This window comes from Anastrepha ludens, chromosome 3 (genome assembly GCF_028408465.1).
Source record: "Anastrepha ludens isolate Willacy chromosome 3, idAnaLude1.1, whole genome shotgun sequence".
Lineage (NCBI taxonomy): Eukaryota > Metazoa > Arthropoda > Insecta > Diptera > Tephritidae > Anastrepha > Anastrepha ludens.
In genome coordinates, this window is record NC_071499.1 from 108,463,026 (window position 1) to 108,483,891 (window position 20,866).

General features: G+C 35.5%; 1 protein-coding gene across 1 annotated transcript in view; it reads left to right on the forward strand.

Moving 5' to 3' along the window:
- Positions 1 to 889: 889 nt before the first annotated feature.
- The window catches only part of LOC128858743 (rho GTPase-activating protein Graf), a 74,269-nt gene continuing 54,292 nt past the window's right edge, over positions 890 to 20,866 (forward strand). Inside the window, exons 1-2 of the mRNA XM_054095233.1 lie at positions 890 to 1,046; positions 1,255 to 1,428. Of these exons, the coding sequence (XP_053951208.1) occupies positions 903 to 1,046; positions 1,255 to 1,428 (318 nt within the window). The 5' untranslated portion in view covers positions 890 to 902. The remainder of the gene's footprint in view (positions 1,047 to 1,254; positions 1,429 to 20,866) is intronic.

Here is a 20,866-nt window from a genome sequence, read left to right on the forward strand (position 1 = left end):
CACAAACAAAAAAATGCAATCAAATCGCTTGAATGCTTCCAAATAAATGCATTTTTGGCAAGTCTTGTCTAAGGCTGCCATTGGATTCATCTATTTGCCTCTCGCTAATGCATGGCGAACTGAAGACGGCTTGTATTCAATATTGCCAATTGTCTTTTTTGATATAAGGCAAGTTTCATAACTAATACTAATTAATGGCTTCCAAACAAATGTCATTTCACAGGTCTTTTGCAAGTGCTGCCAACGTATGTTGATTTATACCAGTTGCTTCATCTACTCGCCATTCTTTAACGCGTGACAAATCGAAGACGGCTAATATAGTATTTATCGTTCAGGATAGTCAGTAACTTTTTTTTAATTTTCCGCATTATACAGGGTGGTCCATCAAACATTTCGTATTTGAGATATCGATTTTTTAACTCTGGTACCTAAAATTCACTTAAACATTTACAAATTGATTCACTTTTCGCTGGTGGAAAATTAAGAAATATGATAAGAGTTATATTAATGTAAAGAAATTTTCTAATGGAGCCCCTTTCCACCTCGGCGGTTATGCTAAAAAACAGAATTGTGGCCTTCGATGACCACGCAATCCACTCGCCGTCTTGACGAAACCGTTGGGTGCACATTTGAATCGGGCGATATCATTGGACCATTAGTTTTTTGTTTTTTTGTTTTGCGAAAATGAACGAGAAGCAGCTTTTACATTCAATGGCGATTTCTAGCACGCCATGCTAACCGACTTGTTGTCTTCCAAATGGAAAGGCACGACATAGACGACCGCACAACCAACTTTAAATTTATAAAAACACTATATTTTAATATCTATAACTTAAATTCTAAGTCTTCTATTATTCCCTCTCTCTCTCTCTTTCCCTTTATTTACAGTGTTGTCAACCCGCATGAAACAATTGGCCCACTTGCTGGACGATTTCAATTTCGAATGCATTGGCACAGCGCAAACAGATGACGAGAATGTCATTTGCGAAAGTCTGAAACATTTCGCCGCCATAATTGGAACTATTGAAGATGAGCGAGAAAAAATGGTGAGTCAACGCCAACAAAACATTTATGTTTATGGAATAGTTTCGTAAGCCTGTATTTGTATTTATTGGCGCAGCCAAAGGCGTGTGATTAAATCTAATCTAATGTACTTATTGAAACTTTTAACCAAACTATGCTTGCAAAAATATGTGCGCATGTTTGCATTTACCAAATGTCTCTAACTAATGGCATTTCTGCACAATTTCACAGCTGACGCTGGCGGATCAACACATCATCATGCCGCTGGAGGAGTTTCGAAAGAAACATATTGGCGGCGTTAAAGAGAATAAGAAAAAGTTCGACAAAAAAACGGAAAAATTTTGCCAGACACAAGAACGTTTCCTGAATATGTCGACGAAAAAGCCAGAGAACACGATACAGGAGGTGAGTGTAAATGCGGAAATATGTTTAAGGCGTTTAAGGTTAGCCGGAAAGTTAGTGCAGAGTTGGGTGGGGCGTGTGAAAGCGAGTGACGGAGTATAATAAAAATTGCAGTTTTAGATAAATTTGTGAAATTGTGCAAACTTTTGTTGTATGCAGACCGGATATGCTGTGAAAGCTTTTCCCATTTTTGAAATTAAATAGTTTTGTAGGTGTACTGCGAGAAAATATGAGTGAACCGAGAAAACTTTGGGGATTTTAAGGGCTACTAAAGTCATTTTACACTTAATTACATAATAAATGCAATTTAGACTTGCGCGATAAACTGCAAAGTTGTGACTATTTATTTAATTTCATTTAATTTTTTTATTTTGTATTTAATTTTTTTTTTTTTAATTTTCAAATTAAAATTGGGAATCGGAAGCTCTGCTTGAAAAAAAGATCAAATGAGTTTTTATATTATCCGGGCATAGCAATGCTGGGACATCAGCTTTCATGTTGCATTTGACATCCATTCTCAGGCAGCCTCCTCATCCGCATAAAAAAATCTAATTCACATTTTTTTTACTTCTTATTTTATAATATTAACCTAAAATTTATTTTCCTTACCAACCTCATTTTTATTGTTTTATTTTATTTTCTTTTGTAAATTTTTTTTTATTTTATTTTATATTTTTTAATTTTATTTTATATTTTTATTTTATATATTTTTAGTTTTTTATATATTAATTTTTTTCCCATAATTTTTGTGCTTTTTATTTTAACTAAATTAATTAATTTAATTTCAACTAAATTTTATTTCCTTAGTTTTTATTTCTTAGCTGGGTTGGTTGGTTGGTTTAAGGGTGACCCCGCATCGGAGTGCCACAGAGACCGCAAGTTGGGCCCGTTGTGTTGCCCTAGAGCTCATTATGTTATATGATTTCCCCACCTAACCGAGATTTTTATTGTAGATTTTGGTCAAAGATATTTATTCGTTTCGAGAATTTAATGAGAGATTCGATTTTCAGGTCCGAGAGTGCTGAAAGATTGTCAATTGTTGGAGAGCCTAGAAGAGCGAGTCGACTTCTGGCTAGACCGGGACAACTGCACAGCAAATGTCTGCTCGATACTTCCTCATCTTCGTCCTCGCAGTATCTGCACAGGTCGTTTTGAGGAACCCCGAGCCGACGTGCGTGAGTGCCCAAAAGGCAGTGGCCGGTGGCCGGTGATAAGAGATATTATATGCCTTAGTTCATGTTTCGATAGACTTATAAGGGTTTTTGTCTGTTTCAGATTGTAGGATGGCCAGATTTGTCTGGTCGTAACGCAAGTAGTTTCCACTCGCCACCTCCGATCAGCAATGCTGTGAAATTCTCGATCACTTCCTTAGTTGATTCTTAGTTTTTATTTTAATTTTTTACTTTATTTTATCTGAATAAATTTACTCCATTTTTACTATTTTTTCGTTAAGTTTTTATTTTTTTATTTTAAGTTGTCTTCCTGTTTTGCTTCTCATTGTATTTTATTTATGCTAACTTCTTTATTTTGATTTACTTAAATTTTGTTATACTTTATTTTATTTTTATTTTATTATATTTTTATGTTTTCATATTTTTTTTGTGATTAAATGGTTATTTTGTGTTTTAGGTTTTCATTGTAAATGCCTTATTTATTTTATCTAAATTAATTCATTTTATCTATATCTTTATTTTATTATAGTTTTTGTTTTAGGTTTTCATTGTAAATGCCTTATTTTATTTTATCTAAATTAATTCATTTTTTTAACTTAATTTTTTTATGTTGTATTTTAATTACTTTTCTTTACTTTTTATTTTATTTTGTTATTTTATCTAAGTTAATTTACTTTATTATTTTGAGTTGTCATCTTTTATTTTTATGTAGTATTTGAAGTTATTTTTCTTTATTTTTTATTTTATTTTATTTTTTTATTTTATCTAAGTTAATTTACTTTATTTGAACTTAATTTTTTCTTCTATTTTGTATTTGAGTTATCTGCCTTTATTTTACTTAATTTTTTTTATGTTTATTAATATTTAATTTTATTAATTAATTTTTTATTATTAAATTTTTTGTTTTAAATTATTTTCCTCTCTTTTTTATTATTAATTTTTTTTTTAATTATTTCCTTGTTTTGTTTTTTGTATTCTTTGCTTCTTAATTTTATTATTTTTTTATAATTTTTTTTAATTTTTTTCTTATTTCAACTTAATTTTGTTCTTTATTTTCTAATTTAAGCTATCTTGCTCTATTTAAATTTTTGTTTAGTGTTTTATTTTATATAAATTGATTAACTGTTTTTTGTTAATTTTTGTTTATTTTTTTTTTTCTTCAAATATATATATTCTTTTAGTTTGTATGTGTTTATTTATTTATTATTATTATTTTTATATTTTTTAATTCTTTTAATTTGTTTTAATAATTTTTTTTTATTATTATATTTTTTTAATTCTCTATTAGTATTACATTTTTCCTGTATTTTTTATTTTTAATTTTTTTATTTGCAGTTTAATGTTTTACTTTAAAATATTTTTTTTTTATTTTTTACTAACATTTTTCTATTTATTTGAAATTATTTTCAAATATTTTTATTGTTTTTTTTAATAGGACTATGAATAAGTTCGTGCGGGTTTTTTTCGAAATTTGAAACTTTATTGACGTAAAATGGTTACAAATTTAATATTCAAAATATTGTCCATCGCTTACTACTACTTTTTCCCATCTTTCTGGCAATTCACGGATTCCCTTTGTGAAAAATTCGGTCGATTTTGCCGCAATCCACGAATCGATCCATTTTTTGACTTCATCGTAATTACGGAAGTGCTGGTCAGCCAGGCCATGTTGCATCGATCGGAAGAGATAGTAATCGGATGGCGCAAGGTCTGGACTATACGGCGGGTGGGGTAGGACATCCCATTTGAGCGTTTCTAAGTATGTTTTGACCATTTGTGCAACATGTGGCCGAGCATTGTCATGTTGCAAAATAACTTTGTCGTGTCTATCGGCGTATTGCGGCCGTTTTTCTCGCAGTGCTCGGCTCAAACGCATCAATTGTCGTCGGTAGACATCCCCCGTAATCGTTTCATTCGGTTTCAGTAGCTCATAATACACAACACCCAGCTGGTCCCACCAGATACACAGCATAACCTTCAGGCCATGAATATTCTGCGCCGACGTCGATGTTGAAGCATGGCCAGGGTATCCATACGTTGCCCGACGTTTTGGATTGTCGTAATGGACCCACTTTTCATCGCCAGTCACAATTCGATGCAAAAAACCCTTTCTTTTGTGCCGTTGAAGCAGTTGTTCGCATGCCATAAAACGGCGTTCAACGTCTCTTGGCTTCAATTCATACGGCACCCAATGGCCTACCTTTCGGATCATTCCCATGGCTTTTAAACGTTTGGAAATGGTTGATTGATCAACTCCCAAAGTTTTTGCAACCTCTTCTTGCGTTTGAGCCGGATCTTGATCGAGCAATTCCTCCAATTCGGTATCCATGAACTTTGGCGGCGCACCCTCGCGTTCTTCGTCTTCCAAGCCAAAATCACCACTTTTAAAGCGTGCAAACCACTTCTGGCACGTTCGCTCAGATAGAGCATGCTCACCATAAACTTCCACCAAGATACGATGACTTTCGGCTGCTTTTTTCTTCATATTAAAATAATGAAGAAGAATTCCCCGCAAAAACACATTATTTGGCACGAAATTCGACATTTTCAAGTGTGGTAAAAATATTGTTGTTTACGCTTCAAATAAAAAACTTATACTGACGTTTGTGCCTTACGACAGTAGCTCTCCAATGAATGTTTGGAAATGTGGATCGATGGAATAATAATCAAGTTACGCCATCTGTTGTAAAACCGCACGAACTTATTCATAGTCCTATTATCTTAAATTGGGGTTTTTTAGTTTTTATTATAATTTTTTATTTTATTTTTATTTTATTTGTCACTTTAATTTATTTTAATTTTATCCTATTTTATATTATTTTATTTTACTTTTTGCACTACCTTTGATTTATTTCGTAGTTTTACTTAAATATTCTTCCTTCTGTTCGATTCCATTTATTCTTACCTGTTTAGTTCTATCCTTTTTTCATAATTTCAATTTAATAATTATAGTTTCTGACTCCCCACAAAAGTTGTTTTCAGTGCCAAAAATTTTCGGAAAAGCAATTTCTATGAAAGAGTTGAAACGGAAAATGCAATAAATAGAAAATTCATTCGGCATGCTAGCCGCCGGCTGCTTCCATCAAATCACCCGCGACCGTATCCTCGCAGTAGATTTCCGATTTTCCGCCGCACGGACTTTCCATTGCTACTCACTTGAACTTTTTCCATTTTTCAATTTCAACAAATATGGATGTATGTACAATATTTGCTATACATGCATAAAAACGCATACAAGCACACAAATACTCGTATATTCGTGGCAGACAGAAAATAGTAAATAGTTTTTGCTACTGCCAGAGTTCCATGACCTGCGCCAACAAAGAATTGCATTACTGCCCTGCTGCTGAAACTATTGTCTGTATGTACATATGTGACGCATAGTAAGCACTGCACAACCTACTCAACCCACTACTGGAAAGCGCACACAGTCAAAAGCACATACACCGTGTCAGTGTACACATTGCAACGTCATCGACTACCCTATGGGCGAGCCGACCGAATGTGTATACCAAAATAAATACACTCTGCACATATTTGCTGTAAATGCCACACGAAGGCAAATATATGCAAATGTGTGTGTAACTACCCGGTGAATTTTACACTATTATCCACTCAGCATACCGACTAACAACTATTCTGCCAGCCTCAAACACCCACAAATGCCCCCCATTGGGTGTTGCAACACAAAATCGCTTTGCTGCAGCCACTCACCAGCTTCGTTTATATGAGATTGTATTCTAATTTGTATGTACGTGTAGTTGTATATGTGAAGTGACTAAGTAGGAAAATCCATTGGTTACATATTATGCCTTTTTGGTCTGATATTTTTCGGGAATGCTGCTGAAGTCGGATCGGTTTTGTAATGAAGAAACGACTTTCGTGGGAGAAACAGTGGGAACGGAGAACCCCCGTTTTGATGCCATGGGCTGGTAAATTATCAAATCCTCGATTTTTCTGATCTACATAGTGTTGGTTTAGACAATTTAGATATAATTCCCGGTTTCTCCGACTTAGTGAAAAAAGAAAAAAAGACCGGAGGTAAGGACAACCTTGAATGGTTCTTTGATAAAACGATGATGATAAACGGTTCACTAGACAGGGCTAGCTTACTGGGCGGCGAGTTATTCCCGTAACGTGGAACGGGCTGCCCTCTTTCTTCTTTCCCTCTTCCTACCGTTGCTGCTGAAGTTAAATCAGTGTCTTTCGATTGGCTCGTGGACGCCTTTCGTTCATTGTGCGCCTACGGAAAATCATAATCAGAGACTTGTAAAATGATGTCAATATCGTGCTAGGGCTTGTTGTTGTTGTGCAGCATAAACATTCCCCATACTTACATACGGTGATTGCTGCTGGAGTGACAGTCCTTGGCCGGATATAAATCCGGGTCGTTTCGGTAACGTAGAACCGACTGTCGTGGAAACGCGCTGGGGCTAACTGTAGATGGATCACTGAGTCCAGCTGTGAGGTAACTAGACAGATTTGACTTAAAACTGATGAAAACAGAACTAGGTCTCTAATCAACGGAGGGGAGCCAATAGTACGGTAGTTGGGAATCATCAGAGCGGAATCATGAACGCTCACCGCCTAATAATGACAGCATCCGGGGAGGGCATGGGGTTTACTTTAATGACTTAAGTAACTACTGCAAGAGCGAGCAAGAAGCAGAGAGTGGATCGCTGTCTAAACTTTTATTTCCTTTTGTCGCCTTAGAATCCGTGGCTTCTCACAACATTTCATCGTTCGTGAGACGATGTAGTTTCACTATATTCGTAAGAGAGATGATGTGGTTTCACTACATTGGAAATTACAAGAGATGACTTGAGTCCAATCAAGTTGTGTCACAATGGTCCTTCAGGACTAAGTGACCCCTCTACAGCCTCTTGGATAGGGGTAACCATCATCACATGACCGTACGTGTTCTCACGATGGTCGGTTCTACGTTGCCAGAGTGAGCCGGTCTTATATCCGGCCAAGAATTTTAACTCCAGCAGTATTCCTCGCACATGTATGAGAAATATTCATGTTTGCAACAACAACAAGAACCTAACCTTAAGTGAGCGCCTTGTTCGTCGTGCCCTCTGATTTTTCTTTGCTTGTGGAGTCCGAAATATCACTTGGCTCCGGGATGGATAGGATTCTTCCTATTTTTGTTATAAGTAAATGTCAGCTGTGGCCGGTTTTCCAGTACACTGTGACTATTTGTATACTACCAAGAGGTACTTATTTATCTTCGTTCTTCACTAATTCAAGATACCAAGTCTTACAAGTCAGTTTTTCCACTGACTTATTGACCCACGCTCTTACCGCACTGCAATGATGGCAGGCTTATAGGTCTCGAAGAAATTCAAAATATGGATAGAGAGCTTTCATTAATGAGGGTTAGGGTAATCCGGATTCAAATCAGTTAACACAAGCTTGAAAGATGTATAGTGGTGACCGCATGCCAAAAACTTGCACTCGTTCCATAAACTTTTACATAAGGATTTTTTTGCGGGTGCACTGGCCTACATTTACTTAAGTAAATAGTACGATTAGTTCTAGCTGTGTTTTAGAAAATGTTACCTCATTAGTCCAAGTTTTTCTTGCAGGGTATTTTTGATTTTGCAATTGTCTTTGTGTATCTGTTGCCGGCAACAGCTATTACATTTTACGTTGCGTAAATGTGTAGCAACACTGTCTAAAACCGTTAAATTGCAAATATTAGACTGGTCTTCTGTCGTTAGAACCTCTCACCCATTCTAACACCGTCCACACGACCAACTTAGAGCTTTATTCGGCTATTCGCCTAGCAACAGCTGCAAAAAACTACAGGTAGTTGCATAATTTTAGGGGTCGCATACGTCCCACCGACTGGCTCACTGGCTGGCTGCATAGTTGCCTGATAGTTACAATGTTTCTGCAACAGAAAGGTGGCCTGCTGTTAATACTTTTATTGCGGACTTGACACTGAGCAACAGTGGGACAATTTTGGTATAATGAAAGGCATAAAGCTTTTACGCAGAAACTGGTTTCACTTGAAATAAGAGGTCTAAAAAGGTACCATCTGGAGACCTAAAAAACAAAAAAAAGAAATCAAATAAAGCGGAATTCCAAATTATCGACCGAAAATGCTTCTGATATGACTTCATAATTTCCCACTTGGATCCAGCTTGAAGCTTTCCGTCTCACATTGAATTTCATGACATTGTCTGGCTCTTAAATATCATCAAATAATTGTATATAAGCCACAATACAGATGCATCCTATTGTATTGCCCGATTAGTCGCGTATTTTTTACACCAGTAAGCTCTTCAGTATTTTACGCCCTATGGATGCTGAATAGTTTTTTTGATCTTACTCAACGACAGCTGCGTTAGGTTCTATTGTGGATAACTCGAATTGTTGTATTTTGCTATTCCTCGGTGCTTTTGTCGACATTTATGCAGACAATCTGCTGCCCTCGTTTTACAAAAATTAAGACAAAAATCATTTTTGCTCGCCCAGTCAAGTTCTTAGTCCCCACAAAGCAGTGCTGCCGTATTGTCTCAATTATCGTGTTCGCTCTTATAATTGTTAGATCCTCTTAAGAGGTGATCATAGATTGAGACACTGAGCAGAATCCCATTTTGCATCGATCGCGCATCTAAATCTTTTATTACGCTAGAGTTATATCCCAAAGAGCGGCGCCTAGATATAGAAAGAGAAGGAAAAGATATCGGGCTCAGAATAGATTTAGTGTACTGGATGGGTAGAGAGTGCAATGGTTTTATCTGAACGTCCTGCTCTTCGCATACTACAAATTTTCTTAACATTGTACTTTTTACCTAAGCCAGACCTCGATACCACATAGACTAAATTTACTGTGGTGGCAAGCTTCCGTATGCCTAAGTTTCCTTGAAACTTAATCACTTCCTCCCAGAGCTTTGACGAGAATTACACTGATTGTAGAGAACAACGATTCGAAGAATTACCCTTGGATACAGCTCCATTCATATGTAGTAAATTCTAATGTGAGTAGAGTATGTTCGTCCCATCCGTAGCTCAGCTATCCCTGCCATTTCGACTCAAAAGCCGAATGATAATTTTTTCATATTCATTTTTGAAAAAGTTTTAGTTGGATAACCTTAACGACAGAAAAATGGGACTTCTTTATACCGCACACGAATAGTTCAAAATTATAAAGTAGCGCTTTTTCTCTAACGGTTTCTTGCAATCGACTCCAGAATATACGAACCACACTAGCGACCTTGGATGCGATTGAAGTTACTTGAGGCATAAGATAAGGAAATGGTAAAAAACTCAGACCTTCCGACCATTACATTGCACTTTTCCTCTCAGAACAGAGAAAATCGCCAAAGCTTTCACCATTCTCTGTTCTTCTATAACTTCTACAAATTTAACGGGAGAGTCCCATGCTTTACATCTGTACCAACTTCTTTCAAAATAGTTTTGGTTTTTACCTGGATTCTTTGATTATTCTAGTTAGATTAGATTTTTCTACGAGATTCGCACTTCGACCTCATGCCGTGCCGTCTACTCATCACAGTACCTCATCCAAACCCACTTCCCTTATTAAACTCATGACGTAGCTGGATTGAGCGTATGTGCCTTTCTACTGGCTGCAATTAGCCGAGATGTCTGAAGCTCTTTGTGCTATAGCGGTACATTCATGGAAAAGATGGATTGGAGTCTCCTGGTGTTGGTCGCAGTAACGACAAGAATCAGTGAACCATATCCTGATCACGTGCAGATGACGACGCAGTCTGTAGTGGTCTGTGAGATTACATTCTAAATTTATGCTTGGGGAGGGTTATAAGACTTTTAAACCTCTTTCTGTTGTACCCTCCCAATAAGGATTTCACCTAGCGTATCCCCATAGTTTCGTGCCAGCAAACTTCCCAGTTACACGGGTACTTCATTTTGTTATCTCTAAAGGGTTAGACGAAGAAAGCGGCTTCCTAACCGTTTAAACATTTCCTTTACATACATTCCTAAGTTGTATATTGATACGGGAGGAGACCATCGGGAGGAATTTTTGATCTTATGGCAGGAGCGTTCATTAAGAGACTTCCATATTCTTCAGCTAAGGGCTTCTAAAATAAGCACATTTAATGCATACAAATATACCTTCAATGACTTTCTAGTCGTACAAGCTCGTATGTAGAGGTCCTAGGTCATTAGCAAGACCTTAGCCACTAAATAGGTAATTGAGTAGTAAGATCCCTTTTGGAGTGAACTTTGCAGTGACATAAACATCAGTTCCGCTTTCTAGTTCAAGTCGTACGAAACGAAGTTGCCCAGCCCAGCTTGATTAGTATTCAATGCAGTGCCTGCTGGTCGTGATAGATGAAAAGAAAAGTCCTTCTTATTGGAAAGGCCAATTGGTGGAGGGTTTTGGCTTCAATTATTGTATGTAATTGATGTCGATTAGCACAAAGAGCAAAAAATATCTCGTCTAACTAAAAATGTATTGAATTCAGCGAAAATGGGCTATAGGGAAGACGAAAACGCTCTCGCACGGGAAACTGTATGATCCAGTCACTGTTCTTTGAGTGCGTCAATCTTTCAAGAATATATCCGTATATTTATTACAAAGGACTTTAATTTGGCTTAACATGGTGTGACCTGTCGTGCTGTAATCTAAAGTTAAATACAGGTTAAACTATGTAATTTCGAAATTTGGAGATGTTTCAACAAAAGCTTTTGGATATATTTTGTAAAATAAAGTTGAGTCATTTGCGAACATATGTGAGCCTATTCAAGATGAAGTACTAAGCCAAAGTAATCTCAAAACTACCGAGGACTGCTAAATTAGCTGTCACGCAGAACAATGTGACCAATTTAGGGTTCTTCGCAAGGCGAAACTATGCAAGACAAAGTTTCATCAAAAATAAGAGGGAAAGAAAATACAAATATTTCTACTTGGACAATCAGGCATTAATCACCTGATGAAACAACTTCACCTTGTATAGAATCGCCTTGGTTCTTCGTCTTTGAAAAATATCCTAATTAAGCATTTAAAAGATTCCATGCGTAAAAGATTCCTCATTAGGCATAAGTTAGGAGCTGAGCCGTCTCCTAGACAGGTCAGAAGGCATCTCCATCAACTTACTGAAGAGATCTGGACGCACACACCGCAACCACTGGACTTTACTGCTTAACGTCCGGTCGTTCAAGTATAGTAGTTGGAGTATTCCTACAGCACTTAACTTTAGTTGAAACGATTCAATAATGTCGAAAGGAGAAAATTACATCGCAGCTCTGCGAAAAGCAATCATAGCATTGCAAAAGATCGGATTATCCTACAGTGCCATTTCAACACAATTAAACGTTTCAAAAACTTTGGTTTTTAAAGCTTTGAAATAGCAGAAAACGCTCACGCGAAGACGAAAAAAGATCGCGCGAATGGCTTAGCCACATAGATTAATGGGATGATCGTTATATGGACAAGCCAATAACGAAAATAGTAGTTACACTTTGATTGGCAGAAGCAGGGCTTCACGGTTGACTGACACTGCTATTGCTTCGAATTGAAGATTGAGGAATTGAGTTTGCTCGAGAGGACATATCCTGGATTCAGAATTTTATACAGCGATGAAACGAAAATAAATAGATTTGGCATTTGCTCCAGCACGGGGGAGGCCCAATAATGATTAGGGACTGCTTTTCGTCGAACGGTGTCAGGTCAATTCATCGTCTTGAAAGTAATATGGATGCAGTCAAGTATGTTCACATACTTCAAAACATAATGCTACCTTATGCGGAAGAAAATTTGTCGGTGCTTTGGAAATTTCAACAAGACAATGATCCGACAACACTTCTCGTGTTGCACAATAGTTTTTCAAAAACAATTCGATCACTGTTCTTGGTTGCGGATCTTTTAGAGCGGGGGCTGTATGGAGTTGAGTGTGCAAGATGTGAGGACCGCATTCTATAAATAGTTTTGAACTCAGAAAAGCTTGCAGATTATGATTCTGGATGTTGCCGGGAGATCTGATGGTCCATTTTTTTCCCCCCCACCCCCTTAGTATTCAAGTAAATGGACTGAACAAGTGCTTTGAAACCATTTCAATTATTGTTTTAGTGATAAAATTCAATTATTTCTTATGATTAAAGATAATTTTAGTTAGTCAATAAAAAAAAGTATAAAAAAACACATATTTTTGATAAAAATGAGAATAGTTAATCATACAAAAAAATACAAATAGTTAATCTTTTTTATTTTGGCAGTTATTATTAATACATTTGCACAACGAAATACAATTTAGTTGTAACTTTTTGCAAGAACAAGCCTTTGTTTGACAATTAGATGTACATTTGCAGGGTTGAATTAACAATTCCGGTAATGGTTGCTACGTCAATTGTCGTGGATACAATTTACCATCTTTTTTTCATAGCCTAATAAGGTGTAATCAATAGGCTGTAGTATTGTTTGGTCAGAATTTATCCATATACATGTTTGTGCTGAAGCTCTTAAAAATGTAAATGTAGAGCACCTGGTGTGCAAATTACTTTTAATAAATTTAAGCCAAAGCCGATATTTTGACAAATTAATTTATAGCGAAGTTCATCAGCAGTTAATGTTTTTTTTTTAGAAAAGATAGGTGCAAATGGTTTCTAATTCCGTTAACTCTTCGACTGTTAGGTATGGATTTCCTAAATGCCTTAGACCATTTTGCACAAAATCCAACGATGCAGCTTTTAAACTGTTTGTTTTTTAGCCCAATCTGCTAGTCGAATCGCAACCTTTTAGAGAGTCGGTTTCTCAGTAATCGTGAAGTATATATCATGAAACACTGATAACGCTCGTCGATTGTAATTTTCACTTAATTTTTTATTTTTAGCACTGAACAAAGCTTGCATAAAAATTTGCCAATTATTCGGTAAATGATTTTTCTTTAAAAATTGTTCAATTAAAATTTCATCACATAAAAACCCATTTGGCATTACTTCAGTACTTAATGTTTCTTTACGAAGTTGTTTTGCCACTTGAACAATGGAGTTCGTTGAAGTTATGGTACGAATATGTTCAATGACTTCATCCAGTGGTATGTTGCCCATAAACACTAATGATGATTTCGATCGATCATTTGAAAATGAAAATAAAACGTTTTCACCATACTTATCTATTAGTAGTGATTTAATATCACGATTTTCTACAACTGCATCTTCTATGTCAGTGAGTTCAGCTAGTCGCTTAGCTAATATTGCAAATAAATCGGCTGGATGTTCACAAGTGTCAATTTGTGTAAAAACATCATCTTGTCTTTTTCGGGTAGTATTTAAGATTTGTTCCGCTGCTGAAATTTCGGAGCACAAATAAAGTGTTTTGTTTTTATTTCTTGTTTGTTTACCACAGATTAAACATTTTAGATCTTTATTAAATTTTAAATTTGTTCTCGATGACCTTCGAGTGCCTTGAGTACCTGACACATTAGCTTCTGCAGAGCAGGTAGAAATATAAACATTCTCCTGCTTTTGTAGTGCCAATTCTCGACGTCTTATCTTCTCTTCGCTAATGTAACTTGCTATACAAGTTCGATGCCAAGCAGATTTGTATTCAGTAAAGTCTGCATTATTTTTAATTTTCTCACTAATGTCATCTTTTCTCCGATTTGCTGCTCTCTGAATATTTATAAATGATTGTGGTTTTGGATTCATCACTAAATTACCCGTTTCATCACAAAACAAACACGAAATTTCGTATAGTTTTCGTTTCTTTATATTTATCACTTCTAAAGACATTGTCCAAAACACTAATAAAACACTGAATTGTAAGAAAACTTAACTAAAATAATTATGTGATTACGAAAAAATAAACCGTCATGCGCCACGAAATATTTTCTACTGACTAATACGAGTGCTTTGACGAAATAACGCTTGGACAAGGTGAAGGGCGGGGGGAAGGGAAGGGACCATCACAGCTGACGGCATCATGTTTTTTTTTGTGTAGGGTCTCAGGTAAAAGAATTTCAGCATTGTTGCCGGCCCTCACATTTATCATACTCGATGTCCCTTAGCGCCTACACTATTTGAGTTAAATGCAATGGAACGTATTTGGAACGACGTAAAGAATGCGCTCAGTAAAAAGGCAAAGGCGCTGTGCAACAGCACTAGAGCAAACAGGATTTTTGACAAAATATTTTTGTATACTTTTCCCTTTCGCCTGCATATTTTATGATTTGACTATTATTTTGGTTCGTTCTTAAGTATTTTTATCAAAGGAGTTTCGCATTGTATTAACTTTCGTACATGAAGTAAAAACAAATATGCTTTTCCTAGACAAAAATATTGATTGATTGATTGATTGAAAACATTTTAAATATATAAAATAAAATCGTATATACAAAACATTTAAGTGATTTTATTTAAAGAAGTCTCAAATAGAGAGTACTGGGTATCGCTCTAAGTATTTTTCAACGACTCTGTATTGACTAAGGTTTTTTGCTTGGTTCTGACGAAATATTTTAATTTTATGAATAATTTCTGTTAAAGATATTTTTACTTTCAGTTTACATATCACCCATCCACTGTCCTTCATCGCTACTTGTCGTTTTAAATATTTATATTATTTCTTTTTTTTTTTTTTTTTTTTGCTTCTCACCTGTAAAAGTTTACAGTCTATTACTTCCTTTATACCAAAACTTTGCTGTCTAAAGTTTACTTTGCCTTCTCCTTCGGTTTAATCCTGTTGATTTTGCATGCAAAGCAGACATGTGGCTGGACTTTGCAGCGAAAGCCTTTGGAAAAATGAATGGAATAAAAAAGAGGAAATAGTATGTTTACGTGGTTTCAGCTGAGTGCAGCCACTCACCCATTACATTCATTTTGAATAGAGCTTCGAGAAGCCTACCTGCGCCAATATTAAAATCTCAGTTTGAATGCAAATTTACTGAGGCTGAAAATTGTTTGTGAAAATTTTGTTAAGAATGAATGTTTGCATGGATAATTGAATTGCATTTGTCGGTTGTTGCAATATGAAAATTGCATGAAAATATAATATCAATATGTGTTTGCAACAAAGGCTAAGTCAGCTCGAAATTGCCAGACTAAAATATGTTTTTACTACAAAATTCCTTAACATTTTCAGAGTTTTCCACAGCACGTGCGCCTTCACTCTTCATCTTGAACTACATAAGTGCCCTGCTGCGTTTATTTTTACATACAAATTGTTGTTACATACATACGTACACAAATGCATTGCTGCAACTCCCTTCTTCGGCTGTTGGCCGACTTTATTGCATCGATTTGTTAACTTCCACTTGAATTATGCTTTAGGCCGTAACTCTCTTCCGTACCATACCGCCTTTAGCTTTAATCTACAACACTTGTACACTTGAGATTTTTCATCATTGCTCGCTTGCTTGCCCCCACGTATATATACAGTTGTGGGCATTGAAATTGGGACCCTTTAAAAATTACGGTTTTTACTCATTTTGAGCGGAAAGTTTGGGAAGCATTTTAACAATAGGTTTTCAATAATTTGATTTAAAACAAGACATTCCAAAAATTTTCATTAATATTTTCTGTATGACTGCCCCTTGGTTGGTCCGAGTTCGAGACCTGCTTTGGGCATGAAATATCAAAGACCGTTGCAATGGAGTGCCCACTTTTCTTTTAAATATTTTTTAGTTATGTAACCTTATGGAGCCAATATATGTTTCAAATATTAGCTAAAACAAAAACAGTCAAACAAAAAACAAAATCATAAAAATCGGCCTTGGCATTTAGAAGAAGTGGGGTTACAAACACTTACTCACCGGAATTTTATGCCTAAACATATTTTGTTATGTCTAAGCTAAGCTATTGCGTTGAATTTATTTAATAAAGTTTGAAAAGTTTGAGTGTCTGATCGAATTCAGCTCAAGTTTTGGGTCTCTTCTTCAAAACTTAGGTCTTCATGAAATGTCGAAGTCTTTCAGTAAGAAGTTGGAAATATCCTTAATTAGGGATAAGAATAGAATAGGGATAGAATAGATAGCAGCAGAATCGTAATTAATGATCCCAAAGGACTCGTTCTCTAGGCAGTCGGTACTACGTTACCGGAATTTATTATCCCGGGATTTATTATTCGGATTTATATCCCGCAAAAGACTGTCACTCCAGCAGCATTCCTGTTACATATATGGGAATATTGCTGCTACAACAACAATAACAACAAAGAGTATTATATAAAATTTTATTAACATAGAACTATTTGATTCTTATTAAATAAGTTTTTAGTACTTTTTAGTAATTTGAATCTGATTATTTTCCAAAAAACTTATTAACTTAAGTTTTTATTGGCGCTTTAGTGCATTTTCTGTTCTATCTGGAGTCAGACTTCCTAGATTATGGTATGAAAAGCACCCTTAGATACGAGAGTCGTTTGAAAATACGTGCACAGAAACAAAAAATACGTAATTTTTGGGGGTAGATCTTTTTTATATTTCGACATAGCCTCCTTTCAGACTTATACTTCATCCAACGCTAATCTAGTTTTTTGATCCTTTCCGAATAATAGCATTTGTCCAAGTCTGAAAAATTTCCATTCGTTTTTGCAATCAACTCCTCGTTTGAATCAAATCTTTTTCCGCTAGCCATTTCTTCAAATTGGTGAACAAATAGTAGTACAGGAGATCCGAAGGAACCAAGTCTCGATAATAGGTGGGATGTGAAACGAGTTGGAACCCTATTCCCAGTTGTTTTACGATGTGAACTTTTGCGTTGTCGCGTTGCAAAATGACTTGTTTCAAAATCATTTGACTTCCTCGTTTCAAAGGAACACCAAGCCAAAAAAATAGACAGATATGGCTGAAACTTGGTGTGTGTTCTTCCATGAGACTTTGCTAATTAATCATAAATTGGATGCTTGTCAAAAGCGCCATCTCTCTGACTTTGCATGGACTTTTCAAACGACCCTATTAATTCTGATATAACCTTCTTCGAACAGGTTTCTCCTGGATGCACTCACGGACTCTTCTTCTTATGTACGATATCACATCGCTACAAAAAGTCTTCAAAATATCAAATTTTGTCTCTTCCGAGCAACTGACTTCTTGAAAAACAAAATTTGGTCCAGTTTTGAGTTTCTTTTGCAAAATCCATAAGATTTTTGGGCATTTTTGTACTCCGAAGTGAAGTTTTTGCGTTTAATCGCGCTTTCGAACCAGCGTACGGAATGAAGTATTCGACCTATGAGACTCATGGTAATTTCAGTATTAGTTATATTCTGAACTGATTCTCTCAGAGTAAGTAGTTCTCAGCTGAGGTTTTGGTTGTCGCAGAAAAAGAACTGATTCTCTCTTGAAGAACCAATCTAATTTCACGGCTCTTGAGTCCAAGTTTCTTTTAAAGTCTCCGGGCTTCAGATGATTTTTATAAAAATCTTCGCGGACAAACTTGTAGAGTAACTTTTGTACTAGTCTCAATATATTCTATTATTGGCTTTGGAAATTTGGAATGCTGTTTTTTCCATTTCGTTATTTTTTTTGTTAAAAATCGCCATATTTTAGCTTTTGTTACACTTTTGAAGCTACTGGTCACGAAAATAAGGCAAAAATGTTAATAAAAGAAGTATTCCATGTATTTTTGAAATAAGTTTGGTTTTGCTGTTTGTAGTATATTAACTTTGTTCGGCATCATTTTTGTAACACAAATTCGATCTTATCTTCCTGAAAATGCATCATGTGCCAACCATTTTTGTAGAACAAGGTTATAGCCCAGCACTTCTCAGTTTTTATTTTACAAAGAAACAATGTTTCCTACTCTGTTGTAGAACTCTTTGCATTTTGGATAAAAATTGCTTTCTGATAGAACTATTATTGTTAATATTCTGCAGTAGAATTTGACGGTGCACAATTTTGTGGAATACTTTAACCCTCTAATTACCATTATTACGTGCCATTTGGACCACTTTTTTGAGAAAAGCCCAAAAAGTCCTTTTAAATAGCATATTTCAGTATTTAAATGTTCAACGAAAATATTGGTTAGAAAATTTCAGTAGGTGTTACTGAAAACACAAAAGCTGTCAAAATAAGCGTTTTTACTCAACTGACGCAAATGGGCGCCTGCTATTATGATGCTAATTGCTGAACACAGCTGTTGTGCGAGAAATGCATCCCGACTATCTGTCCGCATTTTAGTGACCACGGCTGTACAATCGTATTCGTTTGCTATGTTGTTGCCCGCATTTGTTTCGTTAATGTCCGAAACCAATCGCCGTGGCAAGTGCAATACTACCACCTGGAGTTCCCAACGTTGTCCATTTCGATATATGCAGCTTTTTTACTCCTCAGCGAACTGCTTTCAACAGCTTAAATTTTATTGCTATTAGCTGCTGGAATGTGTTTTTATGTATGTTTTTTTTTTTTGTTATTTGTTATGCTGCAACACGCCCCAAAATAAATCGATTGCACTACTCTTTGGCGTACTTGGCTGGCATTTGATTGATTGGAAAATTTGTTTCACTAAAATACTTGTGTTTTGTTTTGTCTTTTTTAATGGTTGTTGCTATTGGAGTTGCATAGTAGTAAGTTACTAGTAACAGTAGTAAATGCCAGCAGTGTGGATTGTTGTTGCTTACATTAAGCAACAAGCTGCAAACATTATTCGGTGCTTTTAAGAAAATCCACGCACTGGAAAAAATTCTCGTAAGTGTTGGAATGCTAAAATTTCCATTTTCTGAAGATAGCTAAATAAAGGTCTTAAAATGTTTTGCGAAAATAGCAAAATAAAGCTCTTAAATTTTTTAGGAATTGTATCAGAGTTCCAGTAGATTTGGTTAAACTTTGCAAAACAGGCATAACCTTTTTATCAAATTCTACTTTCGGTTGCCTACAGCGCGTTCCAGACAAAAGATTCGTCTTATATGGAGCCTTCGAAATCAAGCAAATCCACTCTAATTCTCAAAAGTGTTTTGTTTAGAGTGCTGTTTGCCTTTAATGGGCAATGCTATTTTTGATACGGCTTTTTAGGCTGACTTGACAATTCGTTATTAATAGTCTCACGGCGGGAGCCCGTCAGCTCTTTTGTTGCCTTCAAACCATCACACAGTTGGCTTATTTTGAGCCCCTAATCCTTTTAGTAGAATTTTTGTAGCTATTCGCAAGCCTCGGTTCTCAAGCCATTAAATCAGGCTGATTGTTCGTAAATAAAGGTAATTTTTTATTGCTTTCATCTTTAGTATGAAAAATTTGAAAGTTGTCACAGAAAATAATTTATTTTTTATTTTTATGTTATGCAACGCTTTCGATTATTTTAAAAATTTTGTATTTTTTGATTTACATATTTGTCATATAACTCCTTCGTATTTTGGTTTGAATTTTCATTTTATTTGTATTTAATTTTTTTATTTATTAATTTTTTTTTTGTTATATGCTTTAATTTTTTTATTTCATCTTATTTTATATTTTTAATTTTATTATGCAAGTTTTGTGTTTTTTCAGGTCTTTAATGTAATTTTTTTGTTATGCAACTCTTTCGATTTGTTTAATACATTTGCTTGTATTTAATACTTTTTTATTTTATGTTTCTAATTCTTTTTTTATTTGATCTTTTAATTTTTTTTAATTTACTATGCAACTTCTATTTTTTTTATGTGTAGATGTACATTTTTTAATTTTGTTTTTGTTATGCAGCTCTTTCGGGTTTTTTATATTTAAATGTTCATTTTTTTCAAATATTACGAGAGGTGCCTTTTATATTTCGGGATTTGGCAACCCTGGTGCTGCAATCTGGCAACTGACAACTGTATCGCAAAGTTTGACATTTTTTGGCTTTTACGTACTCAGAACGTTTTGAAATACCAGCGCTGTTTTTTGTTGTTTACAGTAACTTAAAAGATTCATCTCGGTTCAAAAATGGAATTAACTTTCCACTTCCAAACAAATGGTCGCCTGTTTTTTCGGAAAAACTGGAAATGTCGCAACCGTACCACTAGAACAACGCAGAACAGTAAATTCTGAGTGGTACACAACCATTTGTTTGCCAGTTGTCTTCCAAGAAATTAGGAAAACCAATCGCCAAAGACGGATCACTCTTCACCAGGACAATGCGAGCTCTCACACATCGGCTCAAACAACTGCATTTTTGAGCACCCAAAACATCGAATTAATGGGTCATCCACCGTATAGTCTTGACTTGGCACCGAATGACTTCTTTTTATTCCCGTACGTAAAAAACAAACTGAGAGGTCAACGTTTTTCGACACCTGAAGAAGCGGTTGCGGCATTCAGAATGCATGTTTTGGAGGTACCTCACTCAGAGTGGCAAAAGTGCTTCGACAATTGGTTCAAACGCATGCAAAA